Here is a 20,916-nt window from a genome sequence, read left to right on the forward strand (position 1 = left end):
GGGTCAGTCATTGTTTGCTGTGTTCTGGTAATGCTTTTAGGATAAAATGAGTGCATTGTATCTGAAAGCTTTATTACCATGTTGTATTTTGGTCATGGTATCTTATGGGAGGACTGATCCAAATCTGAACAGATTTGGAAGGAAGCAGTATGCACCCAAATAGACACGAATAAGTTGGATGCAACAAACTGTTGAGTTGTTGCTGGCTACTGCTGAGCTCTAAACTCAGTGACTGTCAGGAGCTGCTGCCTTGGAAACAGAATACTGCTGCTGAGTTTAATAGAGAACATTTGGGAAGAAAACTACAACGTAATAGTTCGCTTTAGCCATGTTGCTGACATTGCATTAGTTGACAGATTACTAGTTTATGGATAACATTTTAATATGTAATCCTTTTGGGTTTTTTTTCTTTCTTGTCTTTAGGTGAAGCCAAAAATCTTCCTACGTATCCAGGGCCAAACAAGATGAGGGATTGCTACTGTACTGTAAACCTGGACCAGGAGGAGGTTTTCCGGACCAAAATAGTGGAGAAGTCATTATGGTAACAAATACATGTATACATGTTCTGTTAACTCTTATCATTCTCTGCTTACCATGTTTGTCTAATCACAGAATCACAGAATTTTCAGAGTTGGAAGGGACCTCTAGAGATCATCCAGTCCAACTCCCCTGCTAAAGCAGGATTGCCCAGAGCACATTACTCAGGACTGCATCCAGGCGGGTCTTGAAAATCTCCAGAGAAGGGGACTCCACAACCTCCCTGGGCAGCCTGTGCCAGTGCTCTGTCACCCTAACCGTAAAGAAGTTTTTCTGTGTATTGGAACGGAACTTCCTATGTTCCAACTTCACAGAATTCACAGAATTGTTAGGGTTGGAAGGGACCTCTGGAGATCATCTAGTCCAACCCTCCTGCCAGAGCAGGGTCACCTACAGCACGTTACACAGGACAGCGTCCAGGCGGGTTTTGAATGTCTCCAGAGTGGGAGACTCCACCACCTCTCTGGGCAGCCTGTTCCAGTGCTCCACTACCCTCAAAGTAAAGAAGTTCCTTCTCATGTTAAGATGGAACTTCCTATGTTCAAGTTTATGCCCATTACCCCTCGTCCTATCACTGGGCACCACTGAAAAAAGACTGCTCCCATCCCCCTGGCATCCTCCCATTAAGTATTTGTAAGTATTAATAAGATCCCCCCTCGATCTTCTTTTCTCTAGACTAAAGAGACCCAAGTCCCTAAGCCTTTCTCCATAGGAGAGATGTTCCAATCCCCTAATCATCTTCGTTGCCCTTTGCTGGACCCTCTCCAGCAGTTCCCTGTCTTTCTTGAACTGGGGAGCCCAGAACTGGACACAGTACTCCAGATGCGGTCTCACCAGGGCAGAGTAGAGGGGGAGGATGACCTCCCTCGACCTGCTGGCCACACTCTTCTTGATGCACCCCAGGATGCCATTCGCCTTCTTGGCCGCCAGGGCACATTGCTGGCTCATGGTCATCCTGTTGTCCACCAGGACTCCCAGGTCCCTCTCCACAGAGCTGCTCTCCAAGAGGTCAGCCCCCAACCTGTACTGGTGCATGGGGTTATTCCTCCCCAGGTGCAGTACCCTACACTTACCCTTGTTGAACTTCATAAGGTTTCTTTCTGCCCAACTCTCCAGCCTGGCGAGGTCACGCTGTAAGGCAGCACAGCCTTCTGGCGTGTCAGCCACTCCTCCCAGTTTTGTGTCATCAGCAAACTTGCTGATGGTACACTCTATCCCTTCATCCAGATCATTGATGAATATGTTGAACAAAACTGGGCCCAGTACTGACCCCTGAGGGACACCACTTGTTACTAACCTCCAACTAGACTCTGCACCACTAACCACAACCCTCTGAGCTCTATCTGTAAGCCAGTTCTCAATCCACCTCACTGTCCATTCATCTAAGCCACACTTCCTAAGCTTTCCTGTGAGGATGATGTGGGAGACAGTGTCGAAAGCCTTGCCAAAGTCAAGGTAGACAACATCCACTGCCCTCCCCGTGTTTGGAGAGGACATCCAGAATGTTCCAAAGATTTGGAACATTTGTTTGAGGGGAGGACGGAAGATGAATATGGTCCTTCTTCCCATTTTAAGAACACTAGTGGTAGAACTATTAATGTCATGATTCCTATCTGTATATATGGGAAAAGATCTTCACCAAGGCAAGGCATATTAACTGTTTTCCTAAGAATGTACAGCCAGTGCTCCTTTCTTTCTGCAGTATTTAATTTGAACTTCTCTAAGCTTTTTAGATCTTGACTTAGAAGGGAGCACTGAACTCCATTTTGCATCTATCTATGCTTAGAATTTTGCATTGGTCTGCCTACCTTAATGGGTGGTTAGGAATTTTTTTTTCCTGTCATGAGCCTGCAGCTGAAGGGAGAGGTTTGAATACAAGATGCCTGTCTGATTATCTTGGACACTTCCTGTGAGATTGTGGAAGCCAAATGTGGAATGAAACAGAACGAGAAGCATGTAGCAAAAGTTAAAATGCTTTCTCCTGGAATTCCCCAAACATCAAAAAAATAAAGGGAACAAGGCTGGGCACATATATATACTCTGGGAAGCCAGACTTTTTTGGAGTTGAGGAGAAAGTAGCAGCAAGGAGCAGTCAAGTTTATAACTTTTATCTTAAGATATAAAGTGGGAAAAGAGTGAGAGTTGAGTGATACAGTTAGGAATTTGGTATTTGTCTTGTTATTGCAAATAACTAACTTCGGGAAATAGCTCTAGACCCCCATCCCCAACCCCTCAGAAGTACCTAACACATTTAAGAATGTGAATCTCAGTATCTTGAAGTGGGACTTATTCCCTTACGTCACTTCAGTTGTTCTCTCACATAATTTTTTGTTGTCTTTAAATCTTTATTACTCATCTTATGTTCTGATATGGTGTAGTGGTCCATACGTTTGTTTCTTGAGGCATCTAGATTGGCTAAACATAATTAGAGTGGTTTTGAATGATGATGTTAACACTTTCTTGTTTGTGTACTATATGTAAAAAAAAAAAAAAGGGAAAAACCAAAGCCTAATTTTTTTTTTTTTTTTTTGCCATGCAGTGTCCCTAAACCAGTCATTTTTCTAAAAGCGACTTTGTAACTCATTTAAATTAATTCCTGGGTCACCCAACTGTAGCCCTCCTGCTCATAACTACAAGTTGCACAGTGGGGTTTTTTTGCTGCATGATCATTAGTGCTTTGCAGGGAAGTGGGTGGTGGGGAGTGGGGGTGTGTGAGAACAGTTGATGTAATTTCCTTGAACTAATCCAAGTATTTTTCTGTTGAGAAAATAAACTCATAGTAGGAATAAGCAACAAGTGTAATTCCTTTAGTGGGAAAAAAATCCATCTGTCTTTAGATATCATTATAAAGTTGAAGAGGTACACTGAGGCTGTGTAGAACTGGAAGGTTTCCGGTTTCCTGTGGAGCTAAGTTCTTTTTGTTAATTGAGCTGAATTCAGAGGAGAGCAACACAATGATCAGAGGTTTGGAAAACATAACTGATGGGGAAAGGTTAAACGGTTGGAATTGTTTAGCCTAGACAAGAGGGAAAAGAGTAAGTATAACTATGTAAATATATTAAAAAACAAAACAACCCAGACAACAACCCCCCAAAAAAACTTGAGGGAGGGAATTGCTCTGTATTTCCCGTATGGATATTGCAAGTAATAATTGCAGTGGGGAAGGAAGTTTAGGTTAAGGTTTATTGTGAAGAAAGATCTTCCTGTTGTTAAAGATTCTGAAGCACTGGAGTAGAGTGCCTTGTTTTTTCCATATTTTTTGCTGACGACTTTTAACAGGTTCTATGTAATCAGTTCTGATCAAAATATGGTGATCTTCCTGCTTTGGAACAGTGGTGGACCTCTCAAAATCCATGTACAGTCCTATTTTGTTTGATCTAAGGGTTGACTAAAGATGATCTCCTCAGTTGTTTCTTCTCCCAGTGAATTCCTGTCTTCAGTGGTAGTCTGCCTTCTCCCTCTGTGAGGAGGGAGATTATAACTTGCACTTATAATTGCAAGTACTATTTTGGAAAAACTTGCTTCTTCACAGTCCCTGGATATAAACTTACAGACACTGTTACCAGCTGAATTTTGCGTTTCTCTGTCCTTGTTTTTCTGTTGCGTAAAAAAAAAAAAAAAAAAAAAAAGTGAACAAAAATCCCCAATACATGGATGGTAAACTGGGATGTCTTCCTATCTGTGAATAGGAATTGCTCTTATTTAGCAAGGCACACTCAAACAGCTACTTAATATTTTATGGCTGTGTTTACATTTATTAAAACAAGTGCATAGACTTCCAGAGAAAGATGTTTTTCAAATTATTTCAGACTGTACTGGAGTCGCCTATTGTTTTTTGTAAGACTCTAAGATGATCACATAGCTGAGGAGCCAGTCATGCTGTTACATTCTTTAATGCTTGTTTGTAAATTGATTCAACCCATTGAGTAACCGTGAATTATTGGGCAGGCGAGGCTTATGTGCCCTAAGGCCCATGTAATTTGTATACAGCAGGGGAATACCTGCTTTCGTGTACGGTGTTTCTTTGCCAGGCGCTTGCCAACCTGATAGTGAAGCATGTGTTGAGTCCCTTTTTCTGAGGTATCACTGCTGCGGTATGTGATGTTAGACGGGAGCAGGGATGTGAAGCGGGGCCAACACATGGCTAAAATAATTGAGTCCTGCCTGAACATCTGCGTGGCTGGCATTGAAGTGGGTGACACAGCCTTTGACTGTAGTTTGAAGGGGAGAACGCTGGCTCTGCTCTGTTGTTCATACCTATTTTCTACTTCCTATCACTTCATGGCTGACAAGGGGCTAGCCTGCTACAAAGTAAGTTTTAAGAATTGCCTGTATTCTCACTGATACTGGTAACTCCCCCATCTTCCAGTAAGCTCAAAAAATGATTTTCATGTAGTCTATGAAAAATAAGATGCTTTGTGTGAATGTTTGAATTGAAAGGTGTTTCATATGCAGCCCTAGCACTACTGACTGAAACAATGTCTCCTCGTTCAGATTTGTCCTGGAGAAGCCAATCTTTTCCAGCGTAACTGCATAAAATGACTTTGTTGTCTGCATGAAAAGGCTTATAATTAAACACTGTCTTGTGTACTTGGGAATTCAAGGATTGCTTCCCCCCCCCGCCCCCCCTCCCCCCATTCAGTTGAGCTTCATTAAGCTTCTGCTAAGCTCTGCAGAAATGTATATTTTTCCAGGCAGGCCTTCTCCTGCTGTAAAGCTTAAATAGAACTGGCAAATGGGAGAAACATAGCAGCTATCTCTCCTTCCCAGAGGGACTTGGATGAATGTCCAGTTCTGGCTTGCTTGGGATATCTGTGGCAGAGCCTTCAGATTCTGACTCATGATCTCCTTTGTTTTATACTGGGACAGTGTAAGAAGTTGCCTCCCTGAGCTCTGTCCTAATCTTCTGCAGCAGATTTTTGTTTTATTAGGCTGTGGCAGAGGTGTAAGAAGACAGCTGAAAGAAGTAACCTCTTAAATCAAGAAAGCATGAATCATTCAGAACTCCAAGAACTGAACCAGCACATCCTGTTGCCCAGTCCAGTGCCCTTACCAGTACTCTCAAGAGAATCTCTGTGAGCCTGATGCCCTTTATATAAGTTTGTGTCTCAAAAGCTGAGAGCAGCCAGCATGGTGAACCTTAACTCCTCTGTTTAGCAGTCAGGTGGGACTCATAAATTACAATCAGGAACTTCAATAATTTCTGCCATCCAGCCTCTGTTGGCTTCTGTTAAACTGGATGGTGGCACTGCTGCCATGTACTGGAAGATTTTGAGGGCTGCTGTGAGGATAACTTGGTAGTGTCTGACTGAAACAAGTCAAGGGTTATAACATGGCCAGGCCTTTCTATGAAACCACAGGGCAATGTGAAAGTACTGTTTATGTGGGGCAGTTCAGAGCCATCCGACTTCTCTGGGGATCTTTGGACAAGCACAGTGAACGCGTGGGTTGGTCAGAGCAAGCTGTCCAGGTTCCCAGGAACAGAATCTTGAACTCTTCAAGCAGCACTGTTTTCATAAACTCCTTGGCACAAGCTTTTAGTCAATTCTAAGAAGGTCACATGCAAGTCATAAGATATGAGGAAGAGGTCAGTCAGAGCCAGGATTTAATACACTTCTCTGGTTTGTATTTGTCTTTCAATATTTATACTAACATCATCCACAAAGGCACTGAATAGAATTGGATCTATTCCATATAACCTAGCAGAGATGTACGTGAAGTGGGCACGTGTATTTTATGTCCTAAGGAACATCTGAGAATTTTTTTTTTTTTTTTAAATGCACAGATCTACAACTTTTCTTTACTTCTGAGCTGCAAGCAGACAGCCTGACAAGAATTTTGTCCATTAATTTCCTTTGCTGAACCAACTACTTAGCTTCCCCCATGAGTAGCTTCAAACTTCAGGCTCCACCATCCAGGACTTGTTCCTAACTACAGGTCTTCCCTGAGGATAAACTTTCTTGGCTTGTTGGCATTAAGACTGACTTTCCCTTTGCTGTTTGCATCAAATGTTTCCATTCACTTAAAGGGCAGTGTCAGCTGCAACAGGAAATCAAGGCAGCTTCTCAAATCATAGGTGAAGAATGGAAGGAATGTGACATCTCTAAATTTGTTTCAAGGATATGAATAAAGGCAAAAACTGTCGTACGTTAAGAATCAAATGGCTGACAGTGTGTGCTTTAGAGAGATGAGCCAAGCGTCTTGAGTCTGTGATTATTTAGTTCTCCACTATTTCACTGAGGAATTTTTCACGTGCTAAACATAGTGATCAAAGCCTGAATGAAACAGCAAATGAAGCCAGAGGCACTTTCCCCACCCCCAGTCTTTTTTTTTTTGCTAGTCTCCAACAAAGGTAACAGAACTACAAGTCTGCAGTGTGCTTGTGAGTGAACAGTGAAATGTGCTGTAAAATCAGTTAAGGCTGTGTTCTCTTTAACAAGAGGTTGCTGTGTCTTTGTTCTAGTATTAGATCAGTTAACAAATTCAATCAGTGGCGCTCAGAACTTTCTCTAATAATTCTACTGCTGTATTTAATGTTGTTATTTTTTAATTCTAGGCTTGCTTAAACTCTTTATTTTCCTATGTTTGGAGTTCATGGCTGCATAGCTAAACTCTCGTGTTCCGATAACATCTTGGATGCAGGCCACTTCTCAAATTTTAAACACAAAGTTGTTTCCCTTAGTTGGAGTGTTGCCAAAATTAGCTGTTGTATCCAACTTAGTTCCATTAGCTACTTCCATATTCTTATGTTGCTAGCTCACCTCCTTGAAATAACTTTCCCCAGCATGGAGGCTTTAAGTAAAGAGGCCTTGAGCTGTTTGCTGTAACATGTTCTGCTGTCTGCATGTTCTATAGCTTCTCTCCTTCTTGCTCCCAGCTCACTACTTGGTGTGCTCTCTGCCCCAGGGCCTGCCATCCTCTGTACTCAACTGCATCTAACTGTGGCTTGAATTCCTAATGTCAATAGGCTTCAATTCTGAAAATACCCCAGGCCTTTAAGGGAATGGGATGAGTATGGCTACAACTTCAGGCTGGTCAGGGGTATTATTGAAGGCAAGGACTGTATGGTTTTGTAGGGAAGTAATACAGCTGGGAAGGTCGCCAGGAAGGGAAGCAAGACTTAATGGAAGGAGGAGAATTGAAGTGAGCCTTGAGACTCAAGGCAGGGTTTATGAATGAGAGCGTTCATCCACCCAAAAAGGCACCAATGTGAGTAACAATTGTTACTGTTGTAGGCTGCTTTGAGTGATTTAAAAAAAAAAAAAAAAGTAAATGCAGCTGTAATGTGACTTCTGTTGTTTGTGTGTGTCATCTTACAGAATATTTTAAGAGGTGACTGGGGGCCAAACGGCTGCTGCTTAAAGTTATCATAATCCCTGTAAGCCTCATTGAGCCAAACCAGCAACTGTCAAGTGAGGATGATAACTATAGTTAGTGTGTGTCTGTCTCTCTCTTCTGAGCATAGGGTTGAGAAAATGCACACTGCTTCATTTTTTTCTCTGTGTAGTAGGGGTGGTTTTGGCTATAACACAGCGCTGTCCGTCTGGGTGTCTCTGCACAGTGACATGAGGAAAAATTTGCTTAGGCTCGGTGGATGCCTGGAAGACTGCAGCCTGCTCTCTAACAGTGGGCATAAATGGTATGTTTGGATTTAGATGTTGCCTTGTTTGCCATATACTTCCTACTGTGTGTCCTCTGCCAAACCTGTGCTTCAAATATTCAAATAGGTATTTTAAATAAATTGTGTAAGGAAGCTACCATGACATCTGCCGACTTTGGCTCTTACAGAGCCTGTCTTACTTGCCAGTTGTCTTGTAGCTCTGTGTCTAGCAGGAGACTGAAGTGCATTCAGATTTTATTTGGCTTGCTGTATCTGCTTTGAATAAACCTTCCCTTCTCTACCCCACTCCCTTTACATACGCTGCAAAGCATAGTATAAAGTGAATTAGCCAAGTAGTAGAAAAAGCTTAGTAGTAGAAACAAACAAATGTACTCCTTTGTACAGACTGATTTTGCTTTCAGCTCACACAGCAATGTGAACTCTGGTCTTCAGCTCATGCAACAGGATGAATCCAGTATTTCTAAACATTTTAAAATAGTTAGAGGATGTGGAGTTGTCTGTGGCATGTTAATAGTCCTTACTTTCAATCACAAAAGCAGTTTAAAAAAAAAACATCCATACACAAAGAATTCTGGTTTGCGGGGTTTCATTATTATTCATCATGCAACTCTTTCACTTCATCCACTGAAGTACTGGTGCCAAAACAAAAACAAAACCGCTTTGGCGAATCCTGAGTATTGAGAAACAAGCACGAGGTTTTGCAACACAGCCTGAAACCAAAGAAACGTTTCTCCACTGAGATTTATTTTATGAAGCCTCTTCCTCTCTGTTAATATTATTTGTGATGATTTCGGTGGATATCTGAAGGTACAGAATTAAAGTTGCGAGTATGCCTCTGGAGTTCAGTAAAACATGTAAAAATTAATAAATTTTGAACCTTTTCTAGGGGAAGAAGTTCCCATTCATCATGTTTGAGATGAGGATTCTCTTCCTTATTTGCTTTCATTCCACTTGATCTGCACAGTAATTTGTTTCTCTTCTCCTTCCCTGTCTCTTCCTAAAAATATCCATTGCCAAAACTCACATTAGAAGAGATTCAAAAATAGATACCTTGAAATGGGAAGGCCTTTAAGTTGGATAGCTGTATGGGAGTGAAACAATACCTAGAGGGAACTTTTTGGTTTTGATTTCCTGGTATTCCTGCTCCTGTGAGCATTCAGACAAGCAAGTTTTTGGTGAGGGGAGGGTATGCCTGAAGAGTCAAATCCATTGCACTGTTCTTTATGCTTTTACTTGGCTACTTTTTTTTTTTTTTTTTTTCCTTGTCTCTTCTGTTACGTCTGCTGTGGAACTATCCTCGGGAAAGCGTCTTGAAGGAGGGATTGGTTAGTATACGTGTCGGTGGTAGGGGCTGTATAAAAGCTGTGCAGTAAGAGAGCCCTGCACTTCCTGAGAGAAGGACTGCTGAGGCTGGCCTTCCCTCCTCCAGAACATAGCAAGGTGATGGGTACGTACTGGAAAAGAGATGAGAATGGGTGATGAAATGAGGGTATGTGGAGTAGAAGACTGCAGAGTTGAGCCCTGAAAGAGCCAGAGGCTACAGAATCAGTCTGCCTGAAAGTTTGGAGAAAGGATTTAAAAATGGGTACAGTTCTTTCTCTGTAGTTTCTAATCCCATCAGGAAAAAAAGAGACAGTAACTTAGGAACAAACCCCATTTCATAGCTAAGTAGTAGTTGATAGCTGCCCTGCTACTCTTCTCATTGGTGTGATAGCAAAACTAAAAAGAAATTAGTAAAACTGTTCTAAATTTGGTAGTCTATGAAGAAGCTGGGTTTGAAAATGCTTTTATATAAAGTTTGGAAGGAGCTGAACTGCATTTACAGCAGAGGTCCACTGTTTCTGTCCTTGCAAGATCCTGCTCTCGGCAGTTACATCCCATCACTTGTTTGGAGTCCAGAAGAAACTGAAATAATGACAACACTGATCTTGCCCATGCCCTTCCATTGTGACCATACTGATGTGCAGCCTGCACCCCAAGATTGGGGGAGGGGGCCTTCATTGTTTCTCCTCCTCTTTAAATGACTAAAACTTCTCCTCAGTGTAGGGTTGGTTAATCTACAAGGAAAGCTTAACTCAAAACCTGCAAGTTGAATGTGAGCTCACTCGGTTCTGAAAGATTCCTGAGTTTTCAGCCAGGCTAGTTCTAGTGTTTGTCTTGGAGGATCTTGTCAGACTCCTGAAGGCTGTGTAAGCAGATGCTGCTGCTTTTTATTAATTGCTATGTCAAAATAAAAGTACTTGCTGAAGCCCCATCAAACTGATTCTGGCTTTTGGGAGAGAGGGGACACTCACAGAGGGATTTAGCTGTTCTTTGGAAGAACCATTCTGGAGCCCTGGGGCTCATGCTCAAGATAAGTTAGCTTGGGAAGTAAATCATGGGGTTTGACTGCTTTGACCTCTTGCTCTTCAGGTCTGGGTGGGAGACAAAGTGAGTACTGTTCTGAAGAGATACGTGGAGGAAAAGCACACATTTAAGTCGAAGCTGGAAGCATTTGTGTGGTTACTTTTGATTCCTTCAGAAAAAAGATACCGTTTCTGCAGAGCTACACAAGATTGGGGCAGGGGGATATCAAATTTATCTTTATGCGTATCCTTACAGTTAAAACTTTGCTGGCTAATTATCTGGTGCAGAGTGAATGCACTTGTGTTGGAAATCTGCTTCTATTAATTAAGAACGCAGTGCACCTCAGGGGTATTACCTGAGTGAAGAGAGGTTGTGAATCTGCAAGGGTGAAAGCCAAGAGCAGAACAAAGCATCTCTTCTGTTGACAGCAGCTTCAAATAATGTATCCTGTGAAGAGTACCAGCCAGCAGGCACTCCTCAGGCTAACAAGCCTTGTGCCTAAAAGTAGTGACCAGATATGGTCCCTGCATGGCCAAGTCAGCCTTCATAGCATTTCTTCTGTTAATCAGTCTCTTTCTGCTACCATGTATTGGACTAGATGCTTCCTGTTGTCCGCTCTGCTTTTCTGAATCTCATGTTTGTTTTGCTGTGGTGTGGTCTTAGTTATTTTCTGCCCCCAACCACCACCAGTGACAAACATGAATAGGGGACTTGCCAAAGGCCCCAATTCTTGTCTCTTGCCTGCCCTTTCCCCCAGAATCAGCTGAGCTGAATTAAAGTATGCTCAGGATAAGTCTTGTCTTTAGACTTTCAGTCTACTGAAGCTTCTCTCGTGTTCTTGATAGAGAACTGGGTATATAATGCACCGTTCATTAAGTATCATTTCATTCTAAGGTCATTAGTGAGTAAATTCATCTGTTGTGTTCTTCCAGCAGAAAGGACAATTTTATGGCTGAACAGAGTATTAGGGCTCAGAACGATGCAAGTGTTTTGCATGTATAATACGCTAGATATTTGGGCAATGTTTATGCATTTTTGTAGCCCCCTTGGGTTAAGCCTATGCGTGAAAACTTGCACCAAGTGATGTGCACAGAATAAGGCCCTTGGGGCAGCCAGCAGAAGCATGGCTGCTGGGACAGTCAGATAGTTCCCAGTTTGGTAGAAGCTGCTTGCACCAAAGAACTCAAATATTTTGTGCCTGAAGCAGTGGCTGCTGAATTTGTGATTCCAAATAAAACATCTTGGAGCAGAATGGGTAAAGAGGACATAACCAAGAGTACTGAATTGGAGGGGCTAGTTGGGACAAATAGTCAAACCAGCTGCCATTTCCAGCTGTTAGATTTTCTCCTCTGCCTTCACAGTAGGGGTGACTGAGCGGGGCTTATGTTGGTTGCCATAACGTATGTCTGGATGCATTTATGTCAAGGAATGGGAAACTGTTTCAGCGGTGGAAGTTTAATCTGTGGATAAGCCCTGGGCTTTGTTGTTTATCCAATGTGTTCTTCCATGTGGTGGTGGAATGCTGACTTAAATAATGTTCTTGCAGAATATTGAGTGATGTTTCTGGACTTCGTGAAATTAATGTGGCATATTCCCTTCAAACACAGAGTGGTTAGCTAATTTGCAGTGCCTGTGTGTTTTGAGTGAGATTTGTCAGCTAGGTCTTAAGGGAATGTGGCAATTCTGGGGGAGCTTATTTTTACTGTAGGCAGAAATACAAGCAAAAGTATATGGTGATGTAAAATCATAGAGCAGTTTGGGTTGGAAGGGACCTTTAAAGGTCATCTACTCCAACCTCCCCTGCAAGGAGCAGGGATATCTTCAATTAGATCAGGTTGTTCAGAGCCCCATCCAACCTGACCCTGAATGTTCCCAGGGATGTGGCATCTACCACCTCTCTGGGCAACCTGTTCCAGTGTTTCACCACACTCACTGTAAAAACTTTCTTCCTTCCATCTAGTCTAAATCTACCCTCTTTTAGTTTAAAGCCATTACCCCTTGTCTTGTCGCAACAGGCCCTGCTAAAATGTTTGTCCCCATCTTTCCTGTAGGCCTCCTTTAAGTACTGAAAAACCACAATAAGATCTCCCTGGAGTCTTCTCTTCTCCAGGCTGAACAGCCCCAGCTCTCTCAGCCTGTCCTCATAGGAGAGGTGTTCCCTCCCTCTGATCATTTTTGTGGCCCTCCTCTGGACCCGCTCCAACAGGTCCATGTCTTTCTTGTGCTGAGGCCTCCAGACCTGGAGTACTCCTTCTGGCCTGCAGTACTCCAGGTGGGATCTCACCAGAGCGAAGTAGAAGGGGAGAATCACCTCCCTCGACCTGCTGGCCATGCTTCTTTTGATGCAGCCCAGGATATGTTTGGCTTTCTGGGCTGTGAGTGCACACTGCCGGCTCATGTCCAGCTTTTCATCCACCAGTATTCCCGAGTCCTTCTCCGCAGGGCTACTCTCAATCCCTTCATCCCCTAGCCTGTATTGATACTGGGGGTTGCCCTGAACCAGGTGCAGAACCCTGCACTTGGCCTTGTTGAACCTCATGAGGTTCACATGGGCCCACTTCACAAGTCTGTCCAGGTCCCTCTGGATGGCATCCTGTCCCTCAGGCTTGTCAACACCACCACTCAGCTTGGTGTCATCTGCAGACTTGCTGGGGGTGCACTGGATCTATGTGTCTGTCATTGATTGAAGATACGGAACAGTACTGGTCCCAATATGAACCCCTGAGGGAAACCACTAGTCACTGATCTCCACTGGGACATCGAGCCATTGACCACTACCCTCTGGATGTGACCATCCAACCAATTCCTCATCCACCGAACAGTCCACCCATCAAATCCATATCTCTCCAATTTAGAGAGAAGGATGTTGTGGGGGGACTGTGTCAAAGGCCTCACAGAAGTCTAGATAGATGATCATCTGTAGCTCTTCCGTTATCCACTGAGGTAGTCACTCCATCATAGAAGGCCACTAAGTTGGTCAGGCAGGACTTGCCCTTGGTGAAGCAATGCTGGCTGTCTCGAGTCACTTCCCTGTCCTCCACGTGCCTTATCATAACTTCTAGGAGGATCTGTTCCATGGTCTTACTGGGCACGGAGGTGAGGCTGACAGTTTGGTAGTTCCCAGGTTCCTCCTTTCTACCCTTTTTAAAAATAGGTGCAATGTTTCCCTTTTTCCAGTCAGCAGGGACTTTGCCTGTTGTACCACAGCTTGTCATGGGCACGCCTGATACTGTCCCACTCAAGCCTGGTTTAAAGCTCTGTCAATGAGCCTTGCTAGCTTGTTAGCAAAGACCCTTTATATCCTGAAATGTCCTTAAAGAAGCCAAGGGAATGACCTCTCCTGACAAAATGCTGAAAAACTGAAAGTTGCTGCAAGGTGCTATTAATAATTTTTGAATATCTAATTTTCTAACATAAAAAGCTTTTGATAATAGTTAAAGCTACAGCACAATTCTGTGTCCCATTTTTGTGCTTAGCCGAGACAATAAGGAGGTTTGTGTTTAAAAGGAGAAGAAAAAAACCTGCTGGCTTTTGGCCCGTTGGAATTAGATTTATTTTTAAGTCTACATCTGCAGTGCTTGCTGTATTTGTCCATATGACTCAAATTGCATCCACCTATTTAGGGCTACTGAAGCATGAGTGACTTGGAATGAAAAATCTGGTAAAATGGTAGGCCTGCCAATGAATAAATAATGTTGATATATGCTTATCATTCTTAGGAGTGAATCCTTAACCATATAATTGGACTGAGAAATTGAAAGGGTTGCTATTAGGTGTCTGAGGTGTGGTGGGGTTTTTTTATGTAAATTGGTAGGACTCAAAGAAAGCCCCTGAAGTCTCTAAAGAGCTTTTCATGCTGAGATAAATATTTTTATTTTTTTTTAAATCTGGTCTTACTGTAGAAGAACTTATTCTATACAATTCCAGTAAGCAAAAATAGACAGATATGCAGCGCTATCAGGTAACAAGCATCGTGCCAGCTCCAAGGCTGTTACCATCAGTTCAATGAATCTGACTTTAAATAAGAAACTTTGCAGGGGATGAGAAAAAAGGCAATGCCTGTAGGCATTTTATTTTAAATAAACAAAATACTTTTAAAAGTAAATAACAATCAAAATATATATGCCATGAACCACATTGTATCTTGCTCATCCTGTTCATGTGTATGCTTTTGTGATCTCTGTTGTAACGGTCTTTTGTAAGCATAGTGTGGCAGCAGGGGCCTCTCTCCGCTATTCAGTGCACTGTACATTAACAAATAATGTGGTCTCTGCCCTCTTCGTTCAGGGGCACTTGTTTTCTAGGTAAAAAGAAGTATCTGTTCTTTTTTGCACATTAAGAAATCTTGTTCTGTGGGCATTTAAGAGAGTTTGGAAGAGTCAAAGTGCAACAGTGTGGAAGGTGCACATTCGTGGGCTGGGGAGACCATCACAGTCCAGAGTGATATTCTAGGTGTGAAGTATAAGCAGACTGGCTCCTCCAGGATACCAACACTAATTTCTTTTTTTGTGTGTGTGTGTGTGTTTATGTGTATGTTGTTGTTTGTTTTTGTTTTTTTTCTGCCAGCCCCTTCTATGGAGAAGACTTTTACTGTGAAATTCCTCGGACCTTTCGCCATCTGTCATTTTATATTTTTGACAGAGATGTTTTTCGAAGGGATTCCATCATAGGTATGTGTTCTTATATTATTATTTTCTTTATAGCTTGCTTCTCTTGGTTTTTAACTGTTAGATTGTATGTAGTTTTATGAGTTGGGGCCTTCATTGAACTGATAATGGCAGTGGTAAGTACTGCTCAGTATTGCCCTTTTTTTTTTTTTGTCAAGTGACAAAAATGCCTTCATTATTATATATCATAAAAAAGGCTGGGAGATAAATGCTGTCTGCTATGGTAGCAAATACAGATTGCTGTTTAACTGAAATAAGCAATAAAACATTGTTTAAATGTTGGCAAAATTATTTGTTACTCCATTTTTTATTTTTTTTTCCCTAAATGCAAGGCCTTTAGTCTTACAGTTTTCCAGGGCTCATTACACTTACCTGCATGCAGTATTGTTAAAAAATGACTACCTTAATGGCATGCAGAATAGTAGGTGATGGTCATAGGTACCCACAGTACAATGATAACATAATTTTATAGAGAGTATTGGAGGAAGCTAATTGCCTACAGAATAGTTCTGTGAAACTTCCAGTGCATGTTTAACATAGGCAGGACCTCTGCTTTTCCAGATATCATTTGCTGTGCATTTCACCTGCAGCAAATTGCATGACACTCCATTTGTCTCTTCAGGGATGAAAGTCTTGTAAAAGCCTAGTAGTTATTGAGGGTAGCAGTTTCCACTTAAAATTATTTTAGCTGTTTGTTTTTTGGTTTGGTTTTTTTTTTTTCCAGTTTTTCATCTGTTGTAACTCTACTAGACTACCATTTTTCTAGTTCAGTATAACATGATAATAGCTATCGATGACATGTGGATATCTTGAGCCTGTAGTGAGGAAGTTGTCTCATGTTGAGCAATAGTTTGTATAATGGTGTAAAATGCATCATGTTAAAGCGGATGGAGTGGTGGTGCAGATCTCTTCATATGTATTTTTACATTACAGTAGTTTATCGTGCAGTCACTAGCTCTTTCTTTAATTATTGTTGTACATTTTACATATGTGGTATGAAACTGGGTCATCATTCTCTTTATGTCCCTAAGTGAGCTCGTGTGTGTACAGCATCTAGCAATCTAGTATCCTGGGGAGGAGGGGGTCAGTTTCTGATTTTTGAGTGAGGTTTTGGAAAGCTTTTCGTCTCTCTGATCTCTAGCTTCCCCTTACAAGGTGAAAGTAAGACCTCCTTTCGTTCAACTGATGAGTTTTTGATTGTTAAAATTGCCTTATCTGATCTCCTGGGTGTGTCACTGGATTTCTGCAGCTGCAGTGACCCATAGACAAGCCATAGACTGGTATTTTTCTTGCTCGGGGCTTTACTACCTCTCTTGGAACAAGGATCTCTGAACACCTAACACAAGCCAGACCCATGAAATTGCAGATAGAGAAGTGCAAATTGTTTCCTTTTCTCCGTGTTTCCTAAGTTCCTGTTTTAATAATTAAGCTCTGACATTGGAGGGGAATTCTTCAGGAGCTGCTAGAGTAATCTTGTCTTAAAGTACTGGGAGCAGTTTGTGAAAAGGACTTGCAGAAGATAGAGACTTTTGTTTGGATGCCTGAATGATTGATCAGGTTTCTATTTTTCACTACCTCTTCAGGAAACAGCAAGTTTCATTTTTCTATGTGTGGCAGAACCCATAGGTAGGCAGACTGGTGTGTTACTATACTGAGGTAGCTCTAAAAGTCATAACTCCAGTGTTACCTGTCTATATTGAGGGTCTACATTTTACTTTGAGGGCTGTAAGGCACTGGAACAGGTTGCCCAGAGAGGTTGTTGAGGCCCCCTCCCTGGAGGTGTTCAAGGCCAGGCTGGATGTGGCCTTGGGCAACCTGGTCTAGTGGGAGGTGTCCCTGTCTATGGCAGGGGGGTTGGAACTCTATGATCTTCAAGGTCCTTTCCAACCTAAACCATTCTATGATTCTATGGAACTCTTTCATTGCAACAAAGTCTGTGATATATAAAAGGAATAGCTGCTCGATATGTATGTTCAGCTTAGTCTTAAGAGACCTTTTCTTGAAGAGTCTTGAGCAAGGGAGGTTTGGAAGAGTTCCCTACTGAAAAAGTTTGGTCAGAGTAGTGCTAGACTAGGCTTTTTTCCCAGAACTGCTGAATTCTGCGAATAGGGGCCCTTTGTGTGCATTACAGAGATCGCTTGTTATATTATGTCATCGTGAGATACTTCTGCTGAAGAAAATATGGATACCCATGCTCATCCAGCAATGAACTTTCTCAGAGAAGGGAGTTGGGGGTTGTGTCTTCCATCCAGGGAGACTAATTTTAAGTTCAGATGTTACTGAGCTTGTGAATTTGCCTGTGTTTCCTGTATGATGTGGTATGTTTAAAACATCTGTTTACGTTGTTTGTTTGGCTGGTTTTGAGGGAGAACACAGAGTGCATATGTGTCAAAATGGTGAGAATTTGGCAAGTGGCTATTTTTTGAAGGTGGTTGGCTACCAGAGTTCCTTTTGAATCACTATTTAGTGTTGCCAGAACTTTCTCTTGATGTTCTAATATTGATTTCCAGGGTTGACTGGAGCTCAGAGTAGGCATGCTTTTATGTATTCAAATATGAAGTACAAGTTTGTTATGGTAAATTCTTTAACATCCGAAATGCAACTCAGTGTGTAACAGATGAGAATGCTCAAGCCACCAAAAGCGGAAGGAGTCGGGGCAAGAAAATGAAAAACAAGAACCCCCTGAAACCTCTGACAGAAACTTCCGAGGAGAACCAAACAAATTCAGAAAGTGGAACACATGCGTGGCAGATATGTTTTGGAACATACTGTAGTATTTTGGCTTACAGGATGGGAGGATTGTGCAGATAAAGATATCTTTGAGTTTGCATGTTTGTTTATTACATTTGCATTTTCCTAATCATAATTTGCTAAGTCATGTAGGATTTTGTTAGCTAAGCAGATACAACTCTTGAACAACTATGTCTTGGAAGAATGTTGGATGCTGGTTGAAATGCAAATATAGTAAAATGCAGAGCTCAGTGGATCTGAAATATGATTTATCTTTTTTTAGATACAGTGTAGCAAATATACAGTTGCTGTGGAAATAAACTACTCTTAAGTTGCTGTTTAATTGATATTGTGTCTTGACTGTTACTAGTTAGAGTTTATATACTGATTTATATAGTATGTTGAGATGCTTTGAGTAGGAAATGTACTGCTTAAGGTAATGGTAAATCCTATTTAAAATTAGATTTGTTCATTTGTTTCCAAATGATCAAATAGGAGTAGTAGGCCAATTTGATGGAACATGTGTCTGTATAATACATAGAATATCTATTTCCATCTAGTTGTTACAATGAGAAAAACATTGAGGAGATGGAGTTAACCTGAAAAACTGTCAGTTGGTTCCCCCGCCCCAGCAGTAGTGGAGGGAAAAAGATAGCTCTGGCTGGATGCAGTAGATGGAATGTTAGGATAGTAGTGCTGCTAAATAAGGCAAATATATTTATATGTTCTTGAATGATTATGTTTTGATATTTAGTTTTCACCTCTTTAGAAATGTTGAATGAGGCAGGCTGTGCCAATACAGTGGGACTGAAGGCTTTTCTCACCCTTTAATAACTGAGCTCGATTTAGTGAAGAAAACCATCTCCATGATACACCCTGAGCCGGTATTCTCCTAGGTGTCTAATGCACAGTTCAGGCTGCCAGGCTGTGACCTTGAACATATAGATCAGTTAAAAAACAGGAAGAGAGCCACACCAAGTCATTTAACACTGTGCTGAGAGAATAGTTAATATCATATGCCCTTTAGGTGACAAATAATTATTTGTCTTCTACTTAAATCACAGATCACGTTTATTTTTGCCCCCCCAGCACTTAATTTTGGTAACAGATGTTTGTAACTGACGTGCTAACATCTGTGTTAAGCAGGAGCCTGAACAGAACAAAATGCACCCCCTGTGAAGTTCTGAGGGGAAGAAGTAAATTCACTGTATCAAATCTTGGCCTCCATACTGCACTGGGGAGTAAGAACTTACAGAAGAAAGTTTGTGGTACTCCTGACTGAGGGGGAGGCTCGGCTGGGGATGCTAGTGGAATGGTACTGAATAAAGCACAGATGTGAACTGCCTAAGCTCTTCAATGAAGGAGCAGAAAGCCAGTGGGGACAAGACTAACAAATGATTCTGTTAATTACATTTACTATAACTTAACTGTTTTAAGTTGCCTTCATAGAGGTTATTAGGTGTGTTCTACAACATATTGAAACTCTTATGGGCATTGTATCCTGGCAGATTGTAACTGTCTTCCTGCTTAATGCTATATGAGCTGAAGGAAAGTAAGGCAATAAAACAAATTTGCCTTTGGAGATAATTAAACTTATCTACTCTGCACTAAAGTAGATGGAAAACAAATCATAGCTCATGGATACTCTCACAGAATGAAAACACCCTAGAATTGAAAGTTGTTTGAGGCTTGCATGTTTGAGGTGACTGTGCCTTTGTTAATGACTACTTCCAAAGCTGAGGAGGTGTTTGTAGATTTGCCACCATTATTACCAGGTGTCCAAGCAAATCATCTACTGTTACTAGGTAACTGTTGCCAAATGTATCTGAAGCATCACCTTTTGATTATTTTATTGGTTTAAAATAAAAACTGAAAAAGAATCATCCCTGCTAAACTATGCTTCTTGCTGGCTAAGTGGAGGAAAGATCTTCCACTATAGCGTGAAGTGGAGATCGAGATTTTAATAGAAAATTGCGTTCCTCTGTTTCCTGACCATAGTTTAGGGAGCAGTCACAACTTGGTTTACTGTTTCTGTGGTGTACTGTTGGATGACATGGGAATAATATCTGCTCAGTATGGTATAAATATAGCTACTAATGAAATAAAGGAAACAGATGACTGTCCCACAATGACAAGTCTTGAGAAGCTATAAACTAGAATCATCCCGAGAAGATTCTCTACAGTTGCATAGAAAGCCTAAAATAAATACATTCTGCATAGAATAAATTGTTAGGGTGCACTCACAATATCTTTTAACATAACAGATGGTCACAAAGGCAGGAAAACAAAGTTGAGCTTTCAAAAATACATATTTTTTCCTTTTTCCTCCTACAAATACACATATTATAAACAAAACTACTGAGCATAATGTGCTAGAACCTCGACTGTCCTTTTATGCAACCCTCCTCCTTACCAAATAGCAGTGTTAACACTATCTGTATTTGCAGTATCATCATAGATCCATCCTCTCAGCTTATCTCTGATTGCTATAGTTTGAACTGAGCTTTCTGTATTTTCTGCGGTACTTGACTTACTCATCAGTAGCAGATGTTAGACAGTCTCTGTCTGCTTTATGCCTTGCTTGAACTAAGCAAAGACTAGGACTGTGAAGAATTCGCAGTAGTGGTGGCTTCTGGTGGCAGTACCTGGAAGGGGCTGGTGATGAAGGGGATGAAAGAGGTGGTGGTTCAGTGCAGGCAGCACGCTCAGGGTCATCTTGCGTACTGTAAGGCAGATAAAAGTGACTGCAAGTCTGGATTTTAGGACTGCTCTCCCATTGCAACCAGTCATGGGCTATACCACATTTCTCAAATGTATGGACATCTTAAGGGCCTAGAGAGCAGCTGGCAGAGAATTGATACCAGAGGTGGGGTTGAGTAGATTTTTGTTTTGGTGGATTTTGTTTTGGTTTTTTTTAACAGGAAGGGAGAGTCAAAATTGTGATGTAAGCCAGGCAAGATCTTTAGGATTGTGGCCAGGAAAACTACCCTGGTAGAAGATAGTCCATGCAATGCT

At 41.6% G+C, this 20,916-nt stretch overlaps 1 protein-coding gene across 1 annotated transcript in view; it reads left to right on the forward strand.

The window, feature by feature from the left end:
* The first annotated feature begins 429 nt into the window (after positions 1-429).
* RASA3 (RAS p21 protein activator 3) overlaps positions 430-20,916 on the forward strand; it is a 98,533-nt gene continuing 78,046 nt past the window's right edge. Inside the window, exons 1-2 of the mRNA XM_009892124.1 lie at positions 430-541; positions 15,071-15,174. Of these exons, the coding sequence (XP_009890426.1) occupies positions 465-541; positions 15,071-15,174 (181 nt within the window). The 5' untranslated portion in view covers positions 430-464. The remainder of the gene's footprint in view (positions 542-15,070; positions 15,175-20,916) is intronic.

Source organism: Charadrius vociferus, unplaced genomic scaffold (genome assembly GCF_000708025.1).
Source record: "Charadrius vociferus isolate BGI_N301 unplaced genomic scaffold, ASM70802v2 scaffold218, whole genome shotgun sequence".
In the NCBI taxonomy this organism is placed as follows: domain Eukaryota; kingdom Metazoa; phylum Chordata; class Aves; order Charadriiformes; family Charadriidae; genus Charadrius; species Charadrius vociferus.